Source organism: Dama dama, chromosome 15, assembly GCF_033118175.1.
Source record: "Dama dama isolate Ldn47 chromosome 15, ASM3311817v1, whole genome shotgun sequence".
NCBI lineage: Eukaryota > Metazoa > Chordata > Mammalia > Artiodactyla > Cervidae > Dama > Dama dama.
This window is the reverse complement of record NC_083695.1, coordinates 45970156-45996445: the sequence shown is the minus strand read 5'-3', so window position 1 is coordinate 45996445 and position 26290 is coordinate 45970156. Positions and strand designations below refer to the sequence as shown.

General features: G+C 45.5%; 1 protein-coding gene across 5 annotated transcripts in view; it reads right to left on the bottom strand.

Moving 5' to 3' along the window:
• Positions 1–26290, bottom strand: part of WDFY4 (WDFY family member 4) — a 255678-nt gene that overhangs the window by 107081 nt on the left and 122307 nt on the right. For all 5 annotated transcript variants that reach the window (XM_061161999.1, XM_061162000.1, XM_061161997.1 and 2 more), the window contains 7 exons: positions 24776–24979; positions 23930–24044; positions 22418–22575; positions 19233–19471; positions 18282–18403; positions 16609–16794; positions 15744–15880 (listed from right to left, as the gene is read on the bottom strand). In XM_061161999.1, coding sequence (XP_061017982.1) covers positions 15744–15880; positions 16609–16794; positions 18282–18403; positions 19233–19471; positions 22418–22575; positions 23930–24044; positions 24776–24979 — 1161 coding nt within the window. The remainder of the gene's footprint in view (positions 1–15743; positions 15881–16608; positions 16795–18281; positions 18404–19232; positions 19472–22417; positions 22576–23929; positions 24045–24775; positions 24980–26290) is intronic.

Here is a 26290-nt window from a genome sequence, read left to right as displayed (position 1 = left end):
CTGGTCGCTTCCTGCCTGGAGTAAAACACTCCTCATGGTCAGGATTAATGAGACCCAGGAGAGCCAGGTGACAAGACATCCAGATCTGCAAAGAACAAGAGTCAGGAGCTGGGCAGTTCTGGCCCTCACTCCCACTCCCACGTTTAAATCCATCTGAAATTCTGTATTTTCCTGGTTGTGAAATGTTCAATAAACAGATTACCTATGTAACTTTTCTGTTATTCCTTCTCTACATAAAGGCTGATGTATCATCTGCCTTCAAAAATAAGTTCTTGGTGGAGACCTGGTTTTAGTTAAATGATAGAAGCAGTTAATGAGAAAACAATGAAATGCTTTTCCTGTTTGTTGGCAAATCCTGTATAATACCTACATATGCACCTGCCAAATATTAACAGTTGGTTATGAAAGAGGTAAATAGGAACCAAGGGACAGAATGGCTTGGGTCTGCAGCAAGCTGTGGTCAAGGTGTCTGTGGAGGAAAGTTATTTGGATGACTCAGGCCAGGAAATGCTTTTTCCTCCAAATGCCCAGATAATTGCACTTTTCTCTACTCTGGAGACAAAGCCCCTGGATTCTTAATAAATGTCAAGCAATACCAGAGTAATAATCATATTTCCAGCAATAATGACAAACAACTGGTGCTCAGAGTGTGTGAAGAGGGACCAGATCACCACAGTGCAATTCATCTCTTGTTAAATTCACTCACATATTAATTTCTGAGATGAATGGAGGTTTCTAATTTGTCTTTTTTGAACTGTGATGTTTTTATTAAATTCAATCATCATGAGTACGTGGAGACTGACTACCTTAAAAAAAAAAAAATACTCCTGTGTAGCAAAAGACAAAAGCTCTGGAATTGCGGGCACCAAGTCTTTTCAAGGAAGCCACCTTCCCTTTTTTTGTCTCTTCCTTGGGCATCAGAGCCTCTGTGAGACTCAGACAGATGGGAAGCATCAGCACGCTGACCTTTCCTGAAATCTGCCAGGTCTTTGCAAGTTTCTGTCATCTTCATCCTCAGAGGTGAGGCTCATGGAGACCCAAATCTTCCTGGGCAGGAGCAGAAGCTTAGGAATTGTGAGTGACTTAAGGTCTGAGTGAGAGATGAATGTGAGAATCTACTCTGGGAGACTGCAACCCATGGAAACACTTTCCCCCTGAACACATACTGAAATTAAGGTTGCTGTTACCAACTGAATTATGTTCCCCCCAAATCCATATGTTGATGCCCTGAGTCCTAGTACCTCAGAGTGTGACTATACTTTAGAGATAGAGTATTTAAAAAGGTAATTGAACCAAAGGCTTTTCGAGTAGCCCTTTTCCAATCTGGACAGTGTCCTCCTAAGAAAAGGAGGAGTTCCCAGGGGTGCTCTCAAGGAGAAGAAGGCCATTTACTAGTCAAGGAGCAAGGCCTCAGGAGAAACCAAACCTGCAGACAGACACCTTGATCTTGGATTTCTAGCCTCCAGAACTGTGATAAAATAAATGTCTGTTGGTGAGGCCCCTAGTCCACGGTAATTTGCTAAGGCAACCCTGACAAACTAATATAGCTTCCTTGACTCCAAATAATGCCTATCACTGAGACAGTCTGGATGTTGAAACTGGCAATACAAATAGAAGTAACAGGTCAGCTGGAGCTTATGGAGAAGGCTCCTTCTTTAGGCTGTAAGGAGAGAGACAAGGCCACTTTGACCAGTAGCAGCCTATCACTGGCCACATCTGGAACAGAACCCTTAGCCTGAGCTCTCGAGACAGGACTGAACACAATCTAGGCCCACACGAGGATCTTCCGGATGACCACCCTGACTGTATACACCCCTGTCTGCCAGGATGTCGCACATATCTGCTCACCTCGGCTCTCCTGGGGGCCACACCAGGACTTGCCAGTAGGTGTCCACTGCTGGGCTGCATGTGACTCACGGGTAACATAATCAACACCAACCCTTCCCTCTCCCTTAGGCTGGTCTTGCAGAGATGCCACCATTGTGAGTGAAGAATAGATAACTGTGGCCACAGGGGTCATGGCCAGACTGGAAAGGGCTTTCAGGAGGGACAGTGATTTTAAATCACAGGAGAAAGCAATTGGTCCAGTGGAAGGAGCAGCCTCTTCCAAGTAGATGGGATGACATTTGCCCAAGTGAAGAGATGGGAGAAGACAGGGTACATTATATGGAAGTGGGCCCATTTGGCACCAACACTGTGCAAGATTGTCACAGGAAAGAAACTTAGAAAAATAGTGAGGATCAGGCTTCTTGCACTATGGTCATGGGTCTGAGGCCTCCTCTGGACAGTGTAGGAACAAATGATGGCTTTTAATCGGGAACATGACATGATGAGACCTGATCTTTAAGAACTCACAATGAGGGTGCCATGACGGTGGGATGGGGCACAGTAAGCTTCTGGGAGGGACCACCTGCTTTGTTTTCCCTATGTCCCTGTTCTCAAGCACTTCTGCTCCTTGGCAGAAGCATAATTGATGGGAGAGGAATAAATATATAAACTATCTTGCCTCCCACTCCACAATGACAGCCAGAAAGCTCAGGCATGCTGTAGATGTTTGACTGTAAGTCGTTATGGACTACATATTTATGATCTTAATTCCCTAGGAATTGACTTCCTTGTTTTAATTTTATTTTTCTTGATCTCATTTCCTCATTTTATTGCATGCATCACATTAGATACCATAAATCCTCTGGGGATTGAGTCAGAATATAAATAAATACATACATGGGATCAACATAAACAGGATATGATATTCCAGTAATAATACAAAGGCAGCAGCTGACCCACGACAGTTCCTTTGCACCTGGAGGGGCCCCTCTGTCATCACTAATCTTCCTTCACATCCTTCCTCCTCCTTTCCATCCTCCTCCTCCTTCTCCAAGTCTCAGCTCAACTTCAGCTTGTTAATACTATAACTATTTCACCCACCTAGAAGGTCAGGGACATACTTTTTACTGTTAGTACCCTCTGGCCTTAAGTCAATGACCTGGGATATGGTAGAAGATCCATGAATGTTCATGGACTGTTGAAGGAGGGAATGTCCAGATCAGAACTGAGTGTTCAGTAGATCAGAGAGAGATGGTGGTAGAGATGCGTATGCAGATGGAGTCACAGACATAGACGTCTTTTCTGATGCCTAGAAAATTGAAATGGCACTTAACAGCTGGCCCCTACCACCCTCTTCCTGGACCAGTCTCACATTCAATCTCTGTGATCCATTTATTCTCCCTCTGTTCTCAAACACATGAACTCATGCCCACCATCAAGCCTTGGCACTAGCTGAGTCCTTTTCAGGAGTCTACTCTTCCCTCTCAGCTTTATTACCACTTACAACCTATGGCATTCCCAAGTCTGCCCCTAGTCCGCACACCAGATCCCAGACAAAGAAGTCTATGAGTCAGGAACCATTTGCAAGAATCCATCTGATGCTCAAGCTCAGCTACTCCTCCTATCACTCCTAATTAAACCAGTAGATACTCTAGCGTCCAAGAACCCCTGAGAGACCTCCCAGGCCTGGACTCCACGCTCTCTGGCTGTCTCCACTGCCTCCTCCACGTCCAGGCCCATTTCCTTCCATGACGGCCTGCAGCCAAGTTTGCACCAACCCCCACTGACAACAGTGATGAGAAGAAAATTTGAGAACTTCCTGTTCTGAGACTTTGAAAGACTTTTTTAATTAACCAAAATGGTTTCTCATAATAGATGGGTCCCAGGGCGAGACCGCGGCTCTAACTCACGCGGCAGGCGCCTCGCGGCCGAGCTGGGAGTGAGGGGCTGGCGGTGGTGATGGCAGCAGTGCCTCGGGAGGGCCCCAGACTGATTCTCCACTCCACGACCATCTGCCGTTTTTTTATCATTTATATAGTTTGGGACATTTCTGTCTTATGAACTCTAAAGCATTCCACACCAATGAATACACTTAAATTTTAAATATTCAAATTTAGAGGAATAAATAATCAAAAGATGTGTTTTCCCCAGCCAAACATCATAATTTTTAAAAGTTGAAAGCCTTTCCTGTAATGATGTTACCCCACCCCAACCACAACATAAAGTTTCTGGAATGCAGGCATACCTCACATTAGGAAATCTAATCTATAAAAACCTGAACCTCAAAATAGATACCTAGGTATAATTAGCCTTCAAAGTAAAGGACTGAATTTAGTTTTCAAAAGGATTCAACCCAGGATTTTTCAAGTTGCCAAGTTCCTACGCAAATTTCAAATCTGTTAATTTATAAAATATTGACATATCTACATTTTTTTTCAGAAATGCATCTACTGTAATTCGTCTTAGATATAATCTAGTAGGGAGATAAATACCTGGACTTCAAGGATTTGTTAAATGTAAGGTCCTGTGTTATTCATCTCTATATTCTTAGTGAGGACTAGTATATCTTCAATAAATTCATATGCTGTTGAACTACATATGATAAAGTATTTATTGTATTTGATATGCTCCACTTTTGTGGAGCACGGTGATGGAGCCATTCCTTAGCGCCAATTACAGTGACCAGCAGGAGGCAGGACCGTGAGCCAGCCATGGGACCGAGTAAGTTATTGTCAGTATGAAATATTGTTTAATTCTGTGGCCTTTGCATTCTTAGTAAGTCATGATATAGTGGACCACATTAAGTTTTAAGAGTAAACAGTCGATAACGCTGATTGAGAAATTCTATGTGCTAGCTGAGGTAGGTACTTGCTACATGTTAGGAGAAGGTCACCATCATGCAATTTTTGCAGAAGGATCCCCTGGTCAGATCAGGGTCTCTGCTAGCCTAGCCACTGCATGTGTCCTTTGCATGAATTAGAAAAAGAAGCCCTCTCTGGATAGGTGGTACCCTTCTCCCAGGCCAACATAGACTACACCACAGCTCACGGCTTGTCAGCAGAGCTTGGGGATCAGTTTCAATAATGCCCATCTCTATGTGGATCTCTGGCCCTGTGCTGCTGAGTTTCGCAGCACGGTGTCACTGTGGTCTGGCTGGCCTCAATCCACTGCCAGTCACTGAACAATGATGTCTGTCCCACCCAGGCCGCAGGACATCAGCCTCTCTCCGCTTGGACTACAGGGATGTCAGCACCCACAGTGATGACTAGCTGGTGGTTCACTGGGCTCTACTCATGCCCAAGCTCTGACACTGATCCTCTCAAGAGGACAAGAGGCAGTCTCTCTTAGGCCTCTGTATTTCTCTCTGCATTTATCTGAAATCTTGTACATACATAACTGAGGGGTCTGGATCTATCACCACCTAAATCCATCCCTGGAAAAAATTATCCAAGAAGTAATGTAAGAGGTTCAGAATCCCGAAAAGAGACTTTCCCTCCTCCTTAAACTGATGGCATCAGCTAGACACTCAGATGGCCCAGTGTCTTCATGGGAGAAGATGGCAAATGTGGTATCATGGGCACTGAGAGCTCACAGTAAACTGCAAGCTTTAGTAAAGGACAGGAATTCTAGGGTTCCATCAAGATTATTCAAAGAAGAGAAGCTTTGGGGCTTTGGGCAAGGTGGCTTCTGTCTTGGGAGCCTCTTTTCCAGCAAACGTCTAGAGACTGTGATGTTTCAGGAAAGGTCCTAATCCAACAAGGTTACTGTATTCAGCATGACCACAGGCCCATTTCATCAGAAACGAAGGGGCTGCCCTCAGAAAGCAGAAAAATGTGAATCTGCAACCAAGAAGTCCAGACCACAAGTCTGATCTGGGCAACTTCCCTTTTCCCTGTGTGTGTAGGGACACATGCTCTGAGCAAGTCATTGATTATTTTCCAAATGGAAAAAATACATTGAAAGAGTTGACCTAAAATGCCTTTAAAGAGCAAGCTCAGCTAGAGAATTTAAGTAATAGAAAGTTTTCAGAAAAAAAAATCAGTTGCGATATTGTTCAACACAAAGGGTACAAACACACACACTAAATAAAATGATCAAATATGCACAAAAACACAAAACACAGTAGCAAATATATCAACTAAAGGCTCTGCATACAGCATTGTAATCTCGCAATGATTCAAACAGTGAACAAATGGCAACTTTAATATACACCATTAATAGCAAAATGTCTGCTTTACTGACCAAAAAAAACCTAAAAACTATGTTGCTCTAAGCAGTTTTAAAATGAATATCTGATTCAAAACTTCCCCTGTGCGTATAATCACATGCTAATTTACATTTTAATTACTTCGTAAGAAATCAAAAGCATTTGTTGACAGTAGAACATAATGTCAACTTCATGGTGCACTGTTGGTGGATGCTTAATGAACTTAATTAGATAATTAGTGATGTTAATTATCCTTCTATTATGAAGATAAAGCTGTCTCACAAATGATGCAGTTGGTAAAGAAACATCATTAAAGGTATCAGTGTTTGCTTTGTTCATTTACTTCTATTTTTCAAACTCCTGTAACAAGGACTTATGATAGCCTGGTAATATTTAAGCCTCTCTGAAAATGTGAAAAGAAAAGCCACTGTTTCCATCAGCCCCACATGGTGCCTCCCCTTCATTCTGGATACTATGTATTGGTGATGGGACTGCTGTTTCAAGCCCTGTTGTTGGAACCTAAGTCTGTGGCCAGTTGTGGTATGGAGTTTCTGTTTCACAACATATCCTTCCTGTGGGCTCTAACATCTATTGTTTTAAGAATGGGTTGTGTGGGGACTTCCCCGGTGGTCCAGTGGCTAAGATTCTGAGGGCCCAATGCATGGAGCCTGGGTTCAATCCCTGGTTGGAGAAGTAGATCCCACATGCTGCAACTAAGAGTTTGTATGCTGCAACTAAAGAACCTGTATGGTGCAAGAAAGATCAAAGATCCCTCGGCCGATGCCTAAGACCTGGTGCAGTGAAATAAAACAATATTTTTAAAAATAAAATAATTAAAAAAAAAAAAGAATGGGATGTATATACTTGTGTGAGCATGAATGCCTGTGCATGTGTGTGTGTCAAGAAGAGAGATTAAGAGAGGGAGTGTCTTGGTTGAGTGCCCAGACCACTAGAAGAAAATCTAAAGGGCTAATCCTCAAACACACACATACACACACACACACGTTACACACGTTGCCCTGGCCCGGTGAATTTCCATAAGCCTGCAGGGCTGTGTCCCCAGCTCCATCACCAGGATGCTTTCCTGCCTTGGGCAACCCCATTCTGCATGTGGTGTGGGAATATCTGCATGCCTGACCAAGGGCTACGATACATCATACACAGACTTTACTTTCAGATGAAGTGAAATAAGACACTTCAGAGATTTAAGCAATAAGATACTGGACTTCACCATTTTTCTTTTTCTTGTCCCTGAATACTACCACAGCCAGAGCTTAATAGAGGTCCTTTCTGCAAGTGATTCTAGTCTAGACACAGCATGAAGAGCTCTAAGACCAGGCTGGGGAGGGTGGCATTATTTTTAGGGTCAGTTATCTTGAGCAAAGCATCAGGAGAAAGTGTCACACTGGCAGCCTTACCCACTACAATTAAGAAAACCAAGATTCCATTTAATAGAAGGTCTCAGTAACAACGCTCACATCAGTAGAAGCAATGTACACTTTTCAAAGTCTTTTTTTAAAGATATGTGCTGTGTGCTCAGTCCCTCAGTCAGGTCCAACGCTTTGCGACCCCATAGACTGTAGCCCACCAGGCTCCTCTGCTCATGGAATTTTCCAGGCAAGAATACTGGAGTGGATTGCCATTTCTTACTCCAGGGGATCTTCCCAACCCAGGGATTGGACCCATTTCATTCATTTCTGAGTGGTTTTACTCCTCTAACAGAGTCCCATTTAATTACTGGCTCACAAGGCTTCTCCCCCTACCGAGCACTACAGGGCTTATGAGCAACTGTGATTGCTCATAAAGTCTGTGTCTGCAGGTCTTCTCTTCTCCATGGTTTCCAGTGGCTCGTTTCTCCAGCCCACTCCTCCACTGATGTGCTGACACAGGCTATCTTTCTGCCCTCCTGCCCCACCAGGAGGATGTATTATTAAGACCTCACCAATCTCTGGGTTCTCTCACTCCTTCACTTTCAGAAGTCCTCATGTGTCTTCATTTTCCCTCAAACTTAAGCTGTGCTGTGTTAAGTCACTTCAGCTGTGTCTGACTCTTTCTGATGCTGTGGACCGTAGCCCACCAGGCTCCTCTGTCCATGAGATTCTCCAGGCAAGAATACTGGAATGGGTTGCCATTTCCTTCTCCAGTGAATCTTCCCGACCCAGGGATAGAACCCGCATCTCTTACGTCTCCTGCATTGGCAGGCGGATTCTTTACCACAGCACCACTTGGGAAGCCAAATTTAGACTACCTGCTTCCAAATATCTCTCTTTAAAGGCACATTCATCTCCTGGAAAAGTCCTTTTCCACCTGCCCATGAACCTATTGTTGAATTTATGACAAGTTTAAGTAAAAATGGTCCCCATGATAACTTTCTGAATTTCAGATTTTTTAAATTTCCTACACCCTCTTAAAAGGCTTCCTAGGTGTCGCAGTGGTAAAGAACCCACCTGCCAATGCAGGAGACACAGGAGACATGGGTTTGATTCCTGGGTCAGGAAGATCCCCTGGAATAGGAAATGGCAACCCATTCTTGTATTCTTGCCTGGAGGATCCCATGGACAGAGGAGTCTGAGGGGCTATGGTCCATGAGGTCGCAAAGAATGGACAGGACTGAGCGACTGAGCATTCACACATGCACACTCCTTCTTAAAGATTTTTGTCTACAATTTGTGGAGCCTTATACCAAGGTCATAGGTGCAGGGCCTCATACTGAGGACACAGATGTGGAGCCCCACACCAAGGTCATCTCAGGAACTGACCGAACCCCCATAGCAACCGTTGCCATGAACGCCCCCCCCCCCCCCCCCCCCCCCCCCCCCCCGCCGCCGGATCTAAACCATCCAGCTCCCTGACTCCATATTAGGTAAAAACCCTAACCAATCACCTGAAGACATCCTTCCAGCAGGAATTTTCTTTGTCTTGAGGCTATAAAAATAGGCTAGCTCTCCCTTGAGCCGGCCTGCTGTTCTAACAGTCGGCTCTCCCTGGTCTGTTAGAAGGTCTGCCCGCTATGCTTGCAGCGCCCTCTTTATCTCTGGTCTTTGTTCTTAATAAACTCACTCTTTCTGAAATACTCTGTGTCTGGAAATTCTTTTCCAACCTGCCCACAGACTATGACATTATTAATTTACAGTAGAACATCTCTGGGAATTCTAACTTCCAATTTCATCGTTGCTTTTTGACTTCCTTGGTTGGTCCCCCGGACTCCACCACTTAACTTCTCCATCATTTCAAACCCCATTCTTTGCTATTATCAAAAAGTTCTTCCCAGCACTGGGGCGCTCCTGACTTATGATACATTTTCCCAAGTGAGTGAAATCTGAGGCTTCAACCTCAAGGGCTGCTCACCCCCGGACATGAAGGAGCAAAACACTAAACCGGAAAAACGTTGTGTCCCGTCAGACCTCACTCTCCTTCCTGAAATGGGGAGTGGGGTTCTCAGAGGCTCACAGCACTAACAAGACCGAAATCTCTCAGCAGCAGGAGACAAATGCAAACAAGGCAGAAAGCAAGACAGAGAGTGGCTTGATCACTCCCAGAGTGACTACTCAAGCCTTCCATTCTGTACTCTTCCTTCTTTTTCTGCAGTTTTAATTTGGGCATCATGATTTCTTTAAGGAGAAAATAAGTATAAAGGAATATTTACACACGAAATGATATGATGTCTGGGAGGTTGCTTCAGAATTATTCTGGGCAGAGGGAGAAAGTGAGTGGGGATAGTGAAGAGACAAGATTGGCCAGGAATTGAAAACTGTGGAAGTTAAGCGATGAATAGATACATGTGGATTCATTTTTTATTTTCTCTACTTATATATCTGTTTGAAAATTTTCCACAGTGGTTTTTAAGAAGGGAAATGGGTAACATTCACAGAATGGACGGTCACAAATGTCATTTTCCTTGCTAGGGACCTGAGTCAAGACTGCTTTTAGTAGAGCTATCACCCCATTGCTGGTCTCAGCCAGCACCTCCTCTTCCACCAGGGGCAGGGCTGCTCCATGGCCGGGGATAGGATGTAGTGGACCTGGCCACACATTCAGAGAAGTAGCTAGCGGCAGGACCATGGTCATCCTATTCACACAAGTGACCAGTCTCAGAGACCATCAAGGCCCCCAGGCTTGGGCACTGCTCGTTTTGCAGGCAACTCTGGTGTGTCTAGGTGGGCAGCGGCTCACCCACAGGGCGGTCGTTAGAAGACCTCACGGGACCTTGGAGTAAACGCTTAGTGCGTTTGTGTCCTTGCCAGGGCAGACCTAAAATCCTTGAGAAAAACTTGTCTTTGGTGTTTTAGCTACTGCAGTGTGCCCTTCTCTGGCTTTCAGGGAGTCCTCATCCTTTTCTGCTAATTCTAATAGGGCCTTAGCTTCCCTCCATGGGTCAAGTCAACATTCTAATATAAGACTTTGAAAACAGCAGCTGAAAACTTGCTCAGCTATCACTAAAATGAGGGAAATGTGCCAGACACAAGACCAGCTCTTTTCCACCTTTTTGCTCCACTATAACCCTTCTAAGTTTGCTCAGGTGAGTTGTATGTGGCCCCTGCATGGGACATCTGTCCACCCGGGTACAGTTAATCACAGGAGGACAGTGGGGTGAAATCCAGCTCGTGCTTTGCTGAACAAGACACAGGTCAGGGGCCTATGTCCACCCTGAGAGGCTCCCACCTCCTTATGGGATAGAATTGGCCCCCAACATCCACCTGCTGGTCCCCTGGTTTGTTCCTTCCCCTCCTCCGCAGAGCCCCAGAAAATATCTGAATCACACACCTCCCACACCTCCACTCGTGGGTACACTCCATTCTCATGGCATGATTTAAGAGGCCTGGAGCTAGGACCCGTCTTTGGTGGCCCTTTATTTTGTTTTGCTAATCCCAGTCATGGTAAACAATTTCCCTTGTGTGTTCTTTGGTTTCCACTGCTCCAACCACTGCCGCTGCAGCCTCCAACATCTCCCATGTGAACAATGCTACAGCCCCAGCTTGTCCCTTCTTCCAAGGGTCCTAAACGCCAACATAACCTATACAAAGAGAAATATGCCATTCCCCTGCTTAACCCCCAGTGCCCCCCTGATCTGCCTCCATGCCCATCCTGCCATCTGCAGCTGCCATGACTATCCCCCTCCTCACATCCACTCATCCTCACAACCCCTTCCCACCTGACTTCCAGCTTCCATGTTCAATGAGCCCACTTTCTCTTTGCTGATGCTTAAAAAAAAACAACCAGAAGATGGTATACTTTATGTTTTGGAATAATTTTGGATCCACAGAAAAGTAGTAAAGATAGTACACAGAATCCCTGTCAACCCCTCACTTAGTTTGCCATAACAAGGTGTGTCTGCCAAAACTAGGAAACCAACATTGGTTGTTGGTGCTTTTCCAAACTATTTTTAACGAAGAAAGCCTGAAGCTAAGCAGGTGACCAAAGTCACTCCCACTGCTGTGAAGAGGGATGGCTGGCCAGAGTGTGCCCTCTGGATATCTCCAAGCTGAAAGAGGCATAATAAAGTGACTTCCTGGACACCCTTAGTTGGCCTTTGGTGACCTCAAGGGAGCCCAGGGTCCCAACTTCTGTCCAATACACTTACGCCCACAGTCTTCACCCTGGTAGAGACCATGACTTCACACTCTGATCCCAGAAGGGACTGTGATGGAGGTCAGGGGGAGAAAAAGAAGAAATACCATCTATCATATCAGTCTTGCCTCAAAGTTCAGCTCACCTGCCAAGAAGAAAGCATTTTCTACTGAAAATGAAGCTAGGTAAAAGGCATCGGGAATCGTACATTATGTGTCTCCCTCCAAGAAACAATTTATCAGTGCTATAGAGCTGTCAGCTGCTGACATGATAAGGAATAACACCAAATGAATAATGTTTCCTCCAAAACCAACTCCTTTAATTACAAGCCTCTTCTTTCCAGAAGAGAGACAAAAGATGCAGAAACACCAATTTCATGCACTTGTGCCTGAATAATGTCTCCATGCTGCTTTTTCCAGATGGCGACCTTCTCACTGGAGGGACTAATGATGTGGGCATATTTAGGGAAAAACCAATAACGGAGTCTTTAACCTTCAACAACAAAAAACGTGTTGTACAAAATGTTCCTTGGGATACATTAGAAAATATCAATTACATTGCTCACTGAGGTGTAATCAGCTGTAATAATCAAAATTAATTTTTAAAAATAATTAAACAGACCCCAGGGCAAATAGTTGTGCTCTTATCCTATGACATCACAGTGTACATATGTACCTGAGAAGTTGTGCCTTCTGTTAGCTACAAAGGCATCTAGCGTGGATGAGTGACGGATGCGGGCTCTATAGGCTGGTGAGTTTCTTCCCACAGAAAGAAGGGAGAGCCCTGGGCAGCTCCCTACACATTCTTTAAGAACATTCTATGTACTGCCAGGCACTGTACCCATCCCAGACTGAGTTACTGGTAGGAGATGCTGCTCAGCAAAGATGCAGTTACTCTTTTTAAATTAAAGCATGGTCCACTTTGTTTCAAAAATGATTTGTCTTTTAAAATTCCACAAGACAGAGTAAGCTATAGAAAAGATAGGCTGGAGGTAAAACGGGGTTCAACCAAGAAGGAAGAAGTGTGTGCAAACACATGTGTGCTTGTACACGTGTCTGCAAAAATTTATCCCACTGGACATGTGCGGTTACCCAAGTTGGGCCACCCTTATCTCTCTGGCTTCCAAGTGCCCAAATGAAAGAGGAAAACATAATGGTGTCAGAAGTTCTCCTTTTTATAAGTCACTGCAGAAAAGCACAGTCCTTCCTGGTGCTAACAGCTGAGGGACACGTACCCTGAGGCTGTCTGGCCCCCACTGCCGTCCAGCCACACTGGCCTCTGCTGTCCTAGGACCTCCAACACACTCCTGCCTTGGTGCCTGTGCCCGGTGGCCCTCCCTGCCTGACCATTCTTTCCCAGAGTCACAAGGCTCCTATCCTTCCTTATTTCTCTGCTCTCACACCTCCCTCCCAGAGAAGACTTCTGGCCACTTCCATCTAAGTGGCCCAGCACCTCTCTCTTCACCCCATCCCAGTTACTGCTCCATTTTGCCATGTTGCAATTAGCACCCCAACATTACAAACTTCTTTATCTGTTTATTGTCTATCTTCACCTCCTAGAATGCAGTCTCCTTGGAAGCAGAAAATATGCTGGTTTTTCCTTCTGTAATCTCAGTACTTAGAGCAGAGGACTGAATAAGCACTCAATAAAAATTTGTGGAGTGAATGAATGGATGGATGAGACCTCAACTGCTGTAGAAGACATCTTCAGCAGTTTGCCTTCACCAAAGACAAAGCCAACTTCAAATATTCTTTCTTCCAGATCTCTCAATGTGAGTCAAGAACAAACTGCTACTATACAAATCATCTGTAAACCGACATGGCTCCAAACATTGTTGTCTACTCAAGCTTCTTTCAGATGTGCTGTTTCTCAACAGACCTCCCTAGGACTCAGAGCTACTAAACTGTGCCAGTGACAGCGACCTGGCAAGAGACAGTATCAGTAGTGCAGGGGTTCCCATAAAATACATGTGAACACTCAGAATCCCAGTTGTCACTTCCCAAGCTGTCCAGCCAGACTAACCTGTCCTCCTGGGGACAATGACCAATTAACTTGGTCAAGGACTTAGAAGCTTCAGAAAAGCCCAGGGAAGAGGGGCTGGACCCTTCCTGCTACAAATGACACTGGTCAGGAGCAAGTGCTTGGGCACAAGGAGGGATGTTCCTGCTTCCAAGATTGGGGCAGCTGAGCCATGTGTGGGATGGTCTTCACCTTGAGCTATAAAGTAAACTGGAATTTTGTAAACTGTTCTATTTCTAAAGCACTTACACATTCCGAGTGCTTCCACATAGTCTAATGTAAGCAGAGCACATTTCTGGTTTGAAGTTCAGGAATCAAAGCTCTGAGAGGTTACGAAGTTGTCTAAGTGTGTGCTCAGCAGTGCAGAGACTATGAATGAAGATCCTATTTCCACTCTGCCACTTCCTGGCTGCAAAGCCCTTGACTTTTTTTTTTTTTTTTTTTTTAGATTTTATCACACATCTATAAAATGAGACTAAAAATAGTTGTGTGATGTAGCTGGCACAGAAACCTCAGTTATTCACTCACTCAGTCAGCCAGTAAGTCTGTAGACAAATATAATGAGCAGTGTCTTCCACAAGCCAATTCACTGAGGACACAGCCTGCCTTCAGCTCTGAACACCGTGGGCCCAGCCAGCCTAGTCAATTTCATTTTCTGTCTTCCTTTCCATCTTGGGTTTTCTCTGCTTGTCCTGAAGTCTACTGTTTCTGAAGCTTGGAAAGAAGAAGCTCCCCTTCCCCAGGAGGTCTGGGCACTTGCAGGCAGCCCCTCATTCCTCTCTTCTCCCAGCATCCAACGATGGCGCCCTCCCCATCATGCATTGACCAGAGTGGACAACAAGACCCGTGGTGACAGCAGGGCCTAGATTCTGAGCACAGAGCATATGGAGCCAACCTCACTCTCCAAAGTTATATGGGCAGAGTTCGAATTGGGTCATGTATCTGCCAACCATCTACCCCACTTCCTGGGGAGTCCCTTCTCACAGTTTCCCACAGGTATTTGTCCCACTGTGGAGGTCAGGAGATAAATGACTCAGAGGAGTTAAGTGAATTTCCAAAGGTCTCTTGATCCTAAGGCTATGACTACTGAAGGACTACCTTCTGCCTCTGAAGGTAAGTCAGTGACCCCAGCATTAGAATATATGACAGATTGTGTTCTCCAAGGAGAGCCTCGGCATTATTTCCAATACGATGTGCTCTTGCAGAACCTTGCCACCTCCCTACCAGGAGGTAGAGTCTTTTGCCTTCCCCATGAATCTGGGAAGAGTTTTGAGCTTGTCTGGACCAAAAACGACTGCTGCAGAGGTGATGTTACATAGCTTCCAAAGCTGGGTAATGAAAGGCAATGGGGCCTCCACCTTTCTCTCTCCCTTTTTCCATTTTTCTCTCTCTTCCTCACCCTCACTATGGAAATGTAAAACTCAACCACTAGGTAGTAAGGAAGCTTAAGAGGCATGAAGAAGTCATGTGTAGGTGTTCTGGTCAACAGTCTCAGCCAGAGCCAGCAGCAAACCCCAGATGTGTAAGTGAGTTTTCCCATGATCTCACCTAAGGCCATCATGGAGTAGAGACACCCCTAACTCCTACTGTGCTCCAGATTCCTTACCACAGCATGCACAATCACACACACATACACAAAATCATGTCACTATTATTGAGTTTTAGGTTGGTTTGCTATGCAGTTTTTGAGACATGGATTAGAAAACCCCAATGGCTCATCCCCACATGGTCAAGAGGACCTACCACCATGTCTCCCAAAAATGGCACCAGCTATTCTTTCCCCCTTTGCTGTGCTCACACACCCAGCTCCTGCTGAGCTGTGGGTTAGGGCTCTTGTAGTACACCTGACTCCAAGAAAATGGGCACGAGGATTGGTTTGTGTTTTAATGCCTTAAGGAACAGCTGCTCTTGGCACTCAAGTGGAGCCCATATTAACTTCCAGCTAAAGCTAACCTAAGACCTGACTCCCTTAGATGTAGCCTCTACTGGGAAGCCACATGCATTACCCTTGAATGTTTGGAAGAACACGGAAGCAGATCATATCCGGTGACAAGAGAGAGAGAGAAGACATGACACACGGGTATTTGAAGCAAATGTCTAAGGCAAAGGGATCTGGGCTCACCTCTGCTTTGCACTCAGGGTCTTTGGTCTGCCGCCCAGGCATCAGCCTCATGGCTGAGGACAAGCTTCCACTCCATGAAGAAACTTTGCCATGGTGTCCAACGTTTGAGCGACTGGCCAGTGACTTCTTTTCAGATGCTGATGATAGAGAAGCAAAGACATCAGAGCTGAAGTTAAGAGGGAGACACACATGATTTCTATAGCTTGCTTGGCTTTCAAAGGGCCATCCAGGGGCACAAGCCCAGTGTGCCTGTCTCCAATAAGGGAAACAACCTAGCCTACAAGTTTGAATCATTATGAATTTTTTGATGCTGAGAAACTTAAAAACAAGTATGTGAGTCATAACTTGTGAGTAATGACCTCTTTAAAATGAAACTTAAGACACCATTCCTACAATGGCATTGACTAATATGAGAGTAAAAATGTTGAGTCGCTTATAGAATGCAAAAGATGTTAATATCTTTGGGATGAAGACTTTTACTTGGAACTTGAAAAACCTGAGACTCCAGGTCACTGCATGACTTGGCACAAGGTTTCAAACTGGATATGTGACTATCAGGGCAGGACCTAAAGCCCTAAACCACAGAGTCCAAGCTAGAGCTCCAACGTGTGGCCCTTTCCTCTAAGAGATTACTAGAGTCTGCTTGCTTGGTTGGCACCTCTGGCCTTCCTTTCATCTGAGATGCAAAGCAGCATTAGTTCTTTGAGCAAAGACTTATGAGGCTTCAGTGATGTAAATCCCACCCACCAAAGGGATGAGAGAGAAGGTGTGGTATAAAAGGCTCTGGGCCCTGAGTGGAACTCTGGGGGAGCCTGGCTCTTTGAGACTCAGAAGTTCTGTTCCCTGAAGCCAAGTAGACAGAGACCTAGGTAATGCTGCCAGGCCTTGAGCATTGTCTCTTCCCAGAGTGGGGTGATCTCCTCAATCTTCACTTCACTCTCTCCAGGTTTCACAGAAAGATCAATCTTGAAGGTATCCTCCAGTTCCTGCCGCCTCTGTGCCACGAGCTGCTGCCAGAGAGTCCGTACAGTCTTCTGGATATTGTGCTGAACTAATGGAGAGAGTACATCACACAATCAGAGCAGCCTCAGTGCTTCCCACAGAGAAAGTCAGAAGATGGCATATCATGTTCCTTTTATGTGCATCTTTCTTGGACATCATCTCAGCTTTGCAAGCTCCAGCCAGAAAGGGGTCAGTATGTAGAGCCATAGGACAAGGACAATAGCTACCAACATCCTTGTGACCTGGCCTCTCCCCCATCACCACCATCAAGTCCTGCCTGCCTCACATGTCCAGAGCTGGGAAACATGATTGATGGGCTCAATGAGCCTATTTCTCCCATCCCCAATTCTGTTAGATACCAAACAGAGAGATACCCTGTATAAGCTCTAGGTAACAAAATAGCCCCCCAAAAACAGCTCCTTCCAACCTTGACTTTCATGTCAGCCCCTCAGGGGGATGCACACTGAACCTAAGACTGTACCCAGGGGACCAGGAACCAAGCCAGTCCTCTCTGTTCATACTTCCAATTACCTACCCATCCAGTGCCCAGGATTTTCAGGGAGATGGATAAATCTAGCCAGCCAGTTGTAACTGTTCTGCGCCTAACCTTCTACTCTTAACTGTGTCTGTCTTCTGATTTTGTGTCACTTGACTCCCTCTTCAGTACCAGCCTCTATAGTTTGTTGTTCTCACCCCAGGGAAATGGACATTGTTCGGTCCACTCTGCTAGTTAAATCCCAAAATGCAAGTATTCATGCTGCAATTAAGACTGTAGCAACATAAACTCTAAACACACAAGATTTTTGAGCACTGGCTTTGGGCACAGGTCTGACCAGAAAATAAGGGCCCTTGTCCCTTCCACCTGGCATCACAAGACATCACACGGTAAGTGTCACAGCCAGCCAGCTAAAGTGGCGGAAGAAGGTCTGCTGAGGCATTCTGGATCAAGAGGGAGAAATTTCTCAGATACAGGGATCTGGCTGCCTTTTCCTCCCCCCACAAACTGCCAATCCCTGTAACTTGATTTGATGCTATCAAATCCAAGAATAAAATCCAGTAAGCCAAATATCTTATAAAGTAATGAGTTGCTTTATTTCATTCCCATTTTCTAAAGTAGAAAGCTGAGAGACAGCTAGGTGATGGCTTGAACTAGTGAGATAGCATACCCATTTCCACATCTAGTGGTCCAAAGAAAAGTCAAGAGATCAGCTAAGAAGTTAAATCAACTTACTGTGAAGTTCTCAGGCTTTAGATAGTATACCAAGTTCTTAGTCTCACCAAGTCCACAGAACTTTCCCTTTATCCACCCGTACATACGTCCATCCATTCTATTTCTTGTATACAAAGATCATTCCAATTTTATTCTATACCACGTTACCTTGCTATATTATTACACTGTTCTAGGACCTCTTCTGGCTTTAAAGAATCTTCTTCATAGTATTTGCTCCCTTGTCTTAGGGGGAAAAAAATGAAAAATGCAGCCCTAGCCATTACCACTATCCATCTACTCCTCCACAAACAACAAATAAAATGTACCATCGCTCAAGCTTGGGAATTCTTCCCCTCTTTTTTCTCTTGTTTCTTCATTTGGAGAAAGAAAGACTTGATGATAAGGAGTCATTCTAGGCTTGGGTTCCAATCCAAATCCTTCTGGATAACTAGTAGAGAAGAGATTATTCATCATGAACTCCAGTTTCTTTGGGATCATTTCACTGTTCTTTGTTACAAATAATTATCCTGCAAACTCAGTACACATCAACATGAAAAAAGAAAAAAAATTAAACTTGTCTAATCAAGTTAGAGCAAGCATCTACGACAATTTCCATGACAGATATTTTATAGAAGCATTCTGGAAAATAATAATTAAAAAAGCTGTCTTTTTATTTCTATCTTATTAAATCCCATCTATGCTCCCAACAGGCCCCCTCCACCCTCTCTTGGTTTTCCCATTATGAGAAGTGGTCATTTCTTTTTGCAGACTCCTGAAACATTGAAATCTGCCTTTACTTGGCACTAATCTCATTCCTTGTGGAATGGGGCCAGGGCCAGCTTCATGGGCCTGTGACTCATGCAATTGTGTATGGGCCTCACTCAGAAGGGTCCCATGCTTGGGCTCTGCTGTTGCAATCTTGAAATTCTTAGTAATTTTTGAACAAGAACCCTGTATTTATATTCTGATGAAAACCCACACGTCATATAGCTGGTTCTAAGTAGGGTGCAGCGGTTCACATCTTAGGTTCCATATGGGCCACGTGCTCCAGATTTCCTGGGGGTGTTCATGTCCAAGTACCCTCTTCTCTGGGCCCATCACCCAACCAAGCAGAAGAGACAGAACATGTTTGTGGATTGAACCAAAAATGAGAAACAAGGATATGAAAAAATACCAGTGTATGAGAATGCCCATTATTGAAATTTCTAGGATAAAGTTCTTTTGGGTTTTGGAGGTCTCTTTGCCACATAGAGGGATTTGAGGGGAGCAGCTCTAACCTTCTAGCACTGAGCAGCAGAAGACAATGCATGAGGCACATGAGGAAGCTGGCGTTGGAATTATAGGTGGCAAACACAATGTCCCAGTGTTCCTGAAGAAAGTCCAGGATGCTGAGAAGGCTGAGGCATTCGGAGAGGGACTGGTGGGGCTTGGAGAGGCTATAAAGAATAACTTTATTTAAACTGCTGTACAGAGCACTGATGACAGTGTCCTTCTGAGAAGAGGCATTCTCGATGACCTGTGTCACAAAATAAACACACATACACACACATACTTGGGAACACTTTGAAGTTTAGATACCAACCCAGTTAATCAGGAAAATGATACAATCTCAGATTCTTTTCTGTATTTCAAAACGTGACATTTCTAAAATCAAAAAAGGACTACTTCCTCTACCTTGGATCTTCTATTTAAGTGGATGACCAATAAAGGGAATTCAAACATTTAAGTTCACCAAAATTGGTATAAAAAATTAAAAGTTTACCATGGTCAAATTATGTAAAGCAGACATGGGGACCAGAGATTTCTGTGTTACCAACGTAACACAGTTGACATTCCATATACAAGAACGAGCTACTAATAGCATCTAGTGTTAAAAACACATTATTAACTATCAATACTTGTTGTCAGGCATAGATTGTTATGCTATCCCAGTTACCATGCTAAGTATTTTTGCATTTGTTTGCATATGTGTACATATATTGCTTCATTTAAACATCATAACAACATCATGAAGTAGACACTAAGATTATCACACTTTAGGGATAAAAAGGCTGAGAGTTTGAGGGATGGGAGAGATAGGTGGTCAGCAAGAGTAAAACCTATACCAAACACTTGAGTCATCCTCTTAACCACTGTATCTTCTAAAGGACATGTGCACTCAAATATCCATGGACTTCAGTATGTGAGAGGTTTTAGAGGGTTAAGGCAGAACGTCCTGATTTCTGGTCTGAACATTGAAGCCATCCATCTGTTTGACTTTGTTGAAAAGAATCCATAGAACAAATGCTATGTGCAAAACTTTTTAGTAGATTAGAAGGGTCATTTGTTACTTTTAGATTGCTCTCTTCAAATTTCATAGGTAATGCAAGTTTTATACTAATTAAGTGTTATTTAAATATGCTGGATTTGCAGCTCATGTTTTTATCATCATCCTCTCCTCCTCTACATCATCCTCTCCTCCTTTGAAATATGGGTCACATCTTTCAAAGTGAGGTTAAGAGTTGTGAGAGTCACAGGTGGTGAGTGGGAGAGAAGGGTGGTAGATGTGGGCAGTGAGAGTCCTGGGGCCTGGCACCCTGCTGAACACACATCAGCCCCAGGAGGCAGCAACTCTTTGCTATTAGCTCTGAGTATTTGCTTTGATCACCAGGGAGCTGCTATGGATTAAACGTTAGTATCACCCCCAAATTCATATGTTGAAACTCTAGTATTGTAATGTGATGTATTCAGAGATGGAATGTGATGTATTTAGAGATGGGATCTCTTGGAGGTAATTAGATCATGAGGATGGAGCCTTCAGGGTGGGATTAACGCCCTTATAGGAAGAAACAGGTGAGCTTGCATGCTCTCTCTCTCTCTCTAGCATGTTGAGGGTGCAATGAGACCATCTCTAAAACCAGAAAAAGAGCCCTCAGGAGGACACCAGATCAGCTGGCACTTTGATCTTGGACTTCCCAACCTCTATAACTCTGAGAAATAAACGTTTGCTGCTAAGTTCCCCAGTCTAAGGCATTCCGTAATAGGAACCCAAACTCACTAAGATAGGAACTTGGTGGCTACTCTCATTCTCGACACAACCTCCCAATAATCTGATTTTAATCCGCTTGGAGCTGACAAGGGATATTTCTCCCTTCTTGGAGTTATTTTTGAAGAAGCCTCTGAATATCTTCTTTTCAGGTTGCCTAGAACTGTGCATCAGCCAGACTGAATACCACCCGAGGAACTGAGCCAAGGCCCTGTCCTGGAGTATGCAGGTGCCTCCACGACAGAAGTGCTGGGGGAGCTGGTGTCACTGTCTCTACAAGGCGTGAAGAGGAAGGAGAGGGGCTTCCCTGGATCCTGCTGCAGGGAGCACACCGGGAGCTGTGGGCACAGCTTCTGGAGGTAGATCTCAGCTTGTAAGAGAAAGCGTTCTCCAACCATCACAGGCGTCCTGCTGCCTTGAACCCCCTTGTACCACAGACAGCGCCTCACAAAAAAGTGAATGGCCACTTGTCAGGAAAGGTTTCCAGAATGAAATGGGAAGCAGCAAGGACCAAAACAGAGTTCAACTCTGGCATTCTGAGATTTTATTAATCTGTGTGTATGCATGTGTACACACATACAATAAAGAATGTGTACACATGCGTGCACACACACAGATTTACATATAAGCATGTATTTGCAGGCATGCATTGACATGTGTGGATATGTATGTAGATCTAGAGAGAGAGAGCACATGCAAGAAAAATATGACCAGATAAAAACAGACTCTGGCTTCAATTTCAGGAAGGCCCAAATATGACAAACAGAAGTGGATTTTATAGAAGAAAATGAAATAGAACTTTTGGCCGTAAAGACCTTTTTGACCGTTTGTTGATGAGGAATAACAATAATTAGGCTGAAATCCAATACTTTGGCCACCTGATGTGAAGAGCTAACTAATTGAAAAAGACCCTGATGATGGGAAAGACTGAAGGTTAAAGGAGAAAGGGGAGACAGGATGAGCTGGTTAGATAGCATCATCGTCTCAATGGACGTGAATTTGAGCAAACTCTGGGAGATAGTGGAGGACAGAGGAGCCTGGTACACTACAGTCCATGGGGTCGCAAAGAGTCAGACATGACTTACCAACTGAACAACAATAACAACAAAGATTAAACTAACATTCACAATAAAAACCCAAAGCGGGCGTGCAGAGTCTGGGAGGGGACAGAGCTGAGGTGCGTGTGTGGCAGGCTGTGGCCCCGGTCACTGAGGTGTATCTCAGGTGGTCCAAGGTGGGAACACTGCAGGGTGCTCAACAGCCACTAAGTGTTACCTGGGTGATAAAGGTCCTCGGACTTCCTCCCACCCATCTCAGATTCTGTTTCCAGGAAGGACAGCAGGTCAGTCTGGACCAAGTGGCCAGCAATCAGCAGTGTGTTATACAGACACCTCCTCAGCAGGCACCTTACCACCATGGCCAATGTCAGGTTCTTACCACCATGATGTGCTCCGTGATAAAGAGAAGGATGTGTCTGGGATCTGCTGAGAACATTCCACTGTACAGCTTCTCCACCAGCTTCTGGATGAAGTGGGAGATGTTGGCAAGTGAAGGAGCAGCAGCAGCTTCTGCATTCGGCTGAGGCTCTCTACTGCCTGGAGGGTGGGAGAGGGTGACAGACCAAGGCTGAGAAATCAGCAGTCTGAATTGCCTTCTTTGTACAACAGTCTCCAAGCTCCTCTTGGAAACCAGCCACATCTTAACCTCTGTACATCTCATTGTAATCTGTATAACCGTTGCTTCAAAAACAGGATCTTATACACTGTAGGTACCCAATGAATACATGTTTATGCAGAGAGATATTGAACAATCAGTGATATGAACCAAGTGGGAGGAAGCAAGTGAGGAGCAGCACATCTTCCAGTGACCATTTGGAAGAAGAGTGGATGGGAATTTAAGGCATAGGTAGTGGGAAGGCTGTCATGGTGACCCAAGTCCCTGACGTTATGTAGGGAAGAGGATGAAGGTATAGGATCAGATCACCCATCTGTGCTCACCAACACAGCACATGTTGTGCTCAGATATGGATGCAAGCATCTCAGTTAATCCTCATTAACAACCCTCTAAGTTACCCACGACTGTCCTCCGCACTCACATGGTCCAGCCTCTGGCTGGAGTAACGCCACCGTCCAGTCATAGAGCCACACTCAGGACTGGGCTACCAAGCTTACACTTTTAATCACTCCACTACCTTACCATACTCAGATAGCCCAGAAAACCAAAAGTCAGGGCTTCCTCACTGTGGGGCAAGAGGAATCCAGGATACCAGTCATGTCACTAAGGATTCCACGGCTCAGGAACCACAGAAAGAACTTTCGTACAGTCTTGTTGGGAAGTTATAGCTGCCCCAGACCCAAATGTTCTGAATGAAGTTTCAGTCTGAACTTCTTTGGGGCAATGGCAGCATCTTCATCCAAGTTCATTCATTTAAGAATTGTTTACTATGCCCAGGCATAGGGGAGCAAAAGAATGTTCAATTCAGGTGGACATTTTGACTCCCCTCATAAGAAGAAAATTTTATACTGAAGCTAGAGGATAACTGATGTTAGCTCAGAGGACAGGGCTTTCTGTCTCTGATTGAATCAGGAATGGCAGGGGTGACATGGAAAGTAGTAAGAAGGCCATTCCACGGGTCTCCGGGCAGAGTCACTGAGCTCTTATTGCAGACAGGTGGAGGGCAGTTTCCTGTGGTTCCTAAAGCATCCACAGTCCTGCAGCCTAGTCTTCCTCTAGGGTTCTGGGGTCAGCAGTTGGCAGGAGGTGGCTTCTTCCTCAGCTGTCAGCAACTTTGTGTCATCGTGTAAATCTATGGCTGATTCATATCAATGTATGACAAAACCCACTGAAATGTTGTGAAGTAATTAGCCTCCAACTAATAAAAATAAATTAATTAATTAATTAAAAAAAAAACAAAAAACCAGGAGGAATAAGTCATCCACCCGCACTTACCTCTCAGCATCGATGCATGACCTCCACTCATCAAGTGAAATATTTCCATGGTGGAAAGCAAGATCTCAGACTGAAAGTCTCGCTTCTGCTGACTGGTGGCATTGTCTGGAGAAGCCTGGAAGCAAACCCTGAACTAGAAACCAGCCACATGGCCATCATTTCCACTCAGTGCCCATCATGTCCACTCAGTCCCTCTCCTGATCCATATGCTAACACTGCAGCTGCTGGGAGTGTGGACAGCCAACAGCTCACAAGTGCCCCTTCTCTGGGGCATTGCCCTCTGCTGATCAAGTTGCTTCACCCAGGAGGCAATGCCCACTTCCCAGGACAAGTGGTGGTGGGAGGAGGGGCAACAGGTAATGACCACCTTGCATGTACCTCAAGGTGGGGCCAACTCTGGGATGCAGATATAGCAAACCTCAGCTCCCCTTGGAACCAAGCTACTTCTGAAGCCAGGTCCTGCCTAGTTTCTCCCTCATCATCCTCTACATCCCTTCTCAGCTTTCCTGAGAGCACCGCCCCCAATAAAGCACTTCCAGAAAATCCCCACCTCAGACTCCGTTTCTAGAGACCTGGCTAAGACCTGCCCTCATTCATCTCTTCACCTGTTGCTTGGCGAGCTCCCTCTGCTGGGGACTGTGGTTCCCCGAAAACCCCCTCCCACCAATCACTGCAGTCCCGGGAGATGTTCCTGACCACCAACCAGCTGGCATGCACATGCTTGGGTGAGCTCTATCAAGAGACTGGCCCTCGGGGCTCTTTGGGCATACCCCACCCTCTTAGTGCCCACACCCTCCCCGGTCTGTTCTCACGACACAGGCCCGAATGAAGACTTTTCTAACTCACTTCCAGGAGCACCTCCAGGGGCATCCACTGCTTGGGGTTTGGAGCCCCAAGCAAGAACTCCCTCAAGAGTAGCTGCATGAATTCCTTCAGCTGCTTCCGGGTGGGATGTGACTCGGCAGGAGCCTGTAGACCCTCTGCGGTGTTGTCACCTTCAGCCTCGGCCTCGGGACTGCTGGGGTTCTGGGCAGACTCAGTCATGACCCCCTCAAAGACAAGAGAATACCAGCATGAGTTGCCTGCTCTGCCCCAAAGCACTCACATCTGACATGTGCACGGTGGGATTCTCATCAAACCATTAGCACGTAAGGAAACTGAGGCTCTGAGGAGGTAGTCAGGCTCAGAGGTGGCCTGCTGTGACTTCTGAACCTGTGGTGGGCAGAAGCTGGGCACAGAGGTAGAGAAACCAGTAGCACTCAGCGAGGAAGCCCAGGATGTGTCCTGGGCAAGGCATTTCCCTCCTCGGTGCCATAGTTCCCCATCAGTCAAGTGGTAATGATGGAAAGGAACACACAAAGACATGTGAGGATGAGATGAGAAATCTTGCATGCAGCATGCCTGCCCCTGGTATATGGTCAAGATAGCTGGTTCCCACCTTTCTGTGGGGTTCTCACCTTTACTGCCTGCCAGGCTCTGATTTGTTGACCCTCAGGTGGAAAGAGAAGTGGGACTAGAGCCAGTCCTGACATCCAAGACCCTGAAGTGCCTTGGGCTTCACTTTCTCAGTTATACATTACAAAAATATTGGGAGATAAATGTGATGGGAGTCATTAGCCCAGATACGTCTGGGAAGACATGGAGATGCTGGGAGGCCAGATGACACACCCAAGGACATGCGACCAGGGACTCCTGACTCCTGGCCCATGAACTTTTCATGCAAGTTCATCTGCTGGCACCTCCCTTGGCTCATTCATAAAATTAATGCAGCCATTCTTAATTAAGCTGTAAAATGAATTTAATGGCACCTAGGGAGGTGGTTGACTGTATTAATTAGCTCCATGTGGCCTTGGCTGGATAGATGCCATATAAAATCGTAGCAAATAGAAATCCTTTTGGCCACCTGCCTTCTGCACGAAAATGGGTCTGTCACATATTCTGTGCAACAAAGGACTTTTGGAACTGACTTGGAGCTGAAAGGAGGCCAGGAGGTGCTGGGATAAGAGTTCTGGAACCAGGGCCTGTCTCATCCACCATCGACTGGGAGGTGACCTTGGGCCAGGCTCTCCCTCAGGTGGGAACTACTGAGTGTGGGGAGGAACAGCCTTGGGTCAGGGCTCTGTGGCTACTGGCGGGGAGCTGGCTGGAACCCCAACTCAGCAGATGGTGAGCCTGGCCTGTGGGCATAGGGGCTGAGGTGGTGATCTGGACTGAGAAAGTTAGACCATCAACTTAAGGTCCTGTCCCTCTCCAGGCGAGGGGAATGGTGAGGGGCTGTCTGTAGAACTTTGCTTCCTCCCTGCCTGGCCGGGGGGCTGTGGGGGCGCCTAGCTTCTGGGCAGAGGTCCCATCCCCCACCCC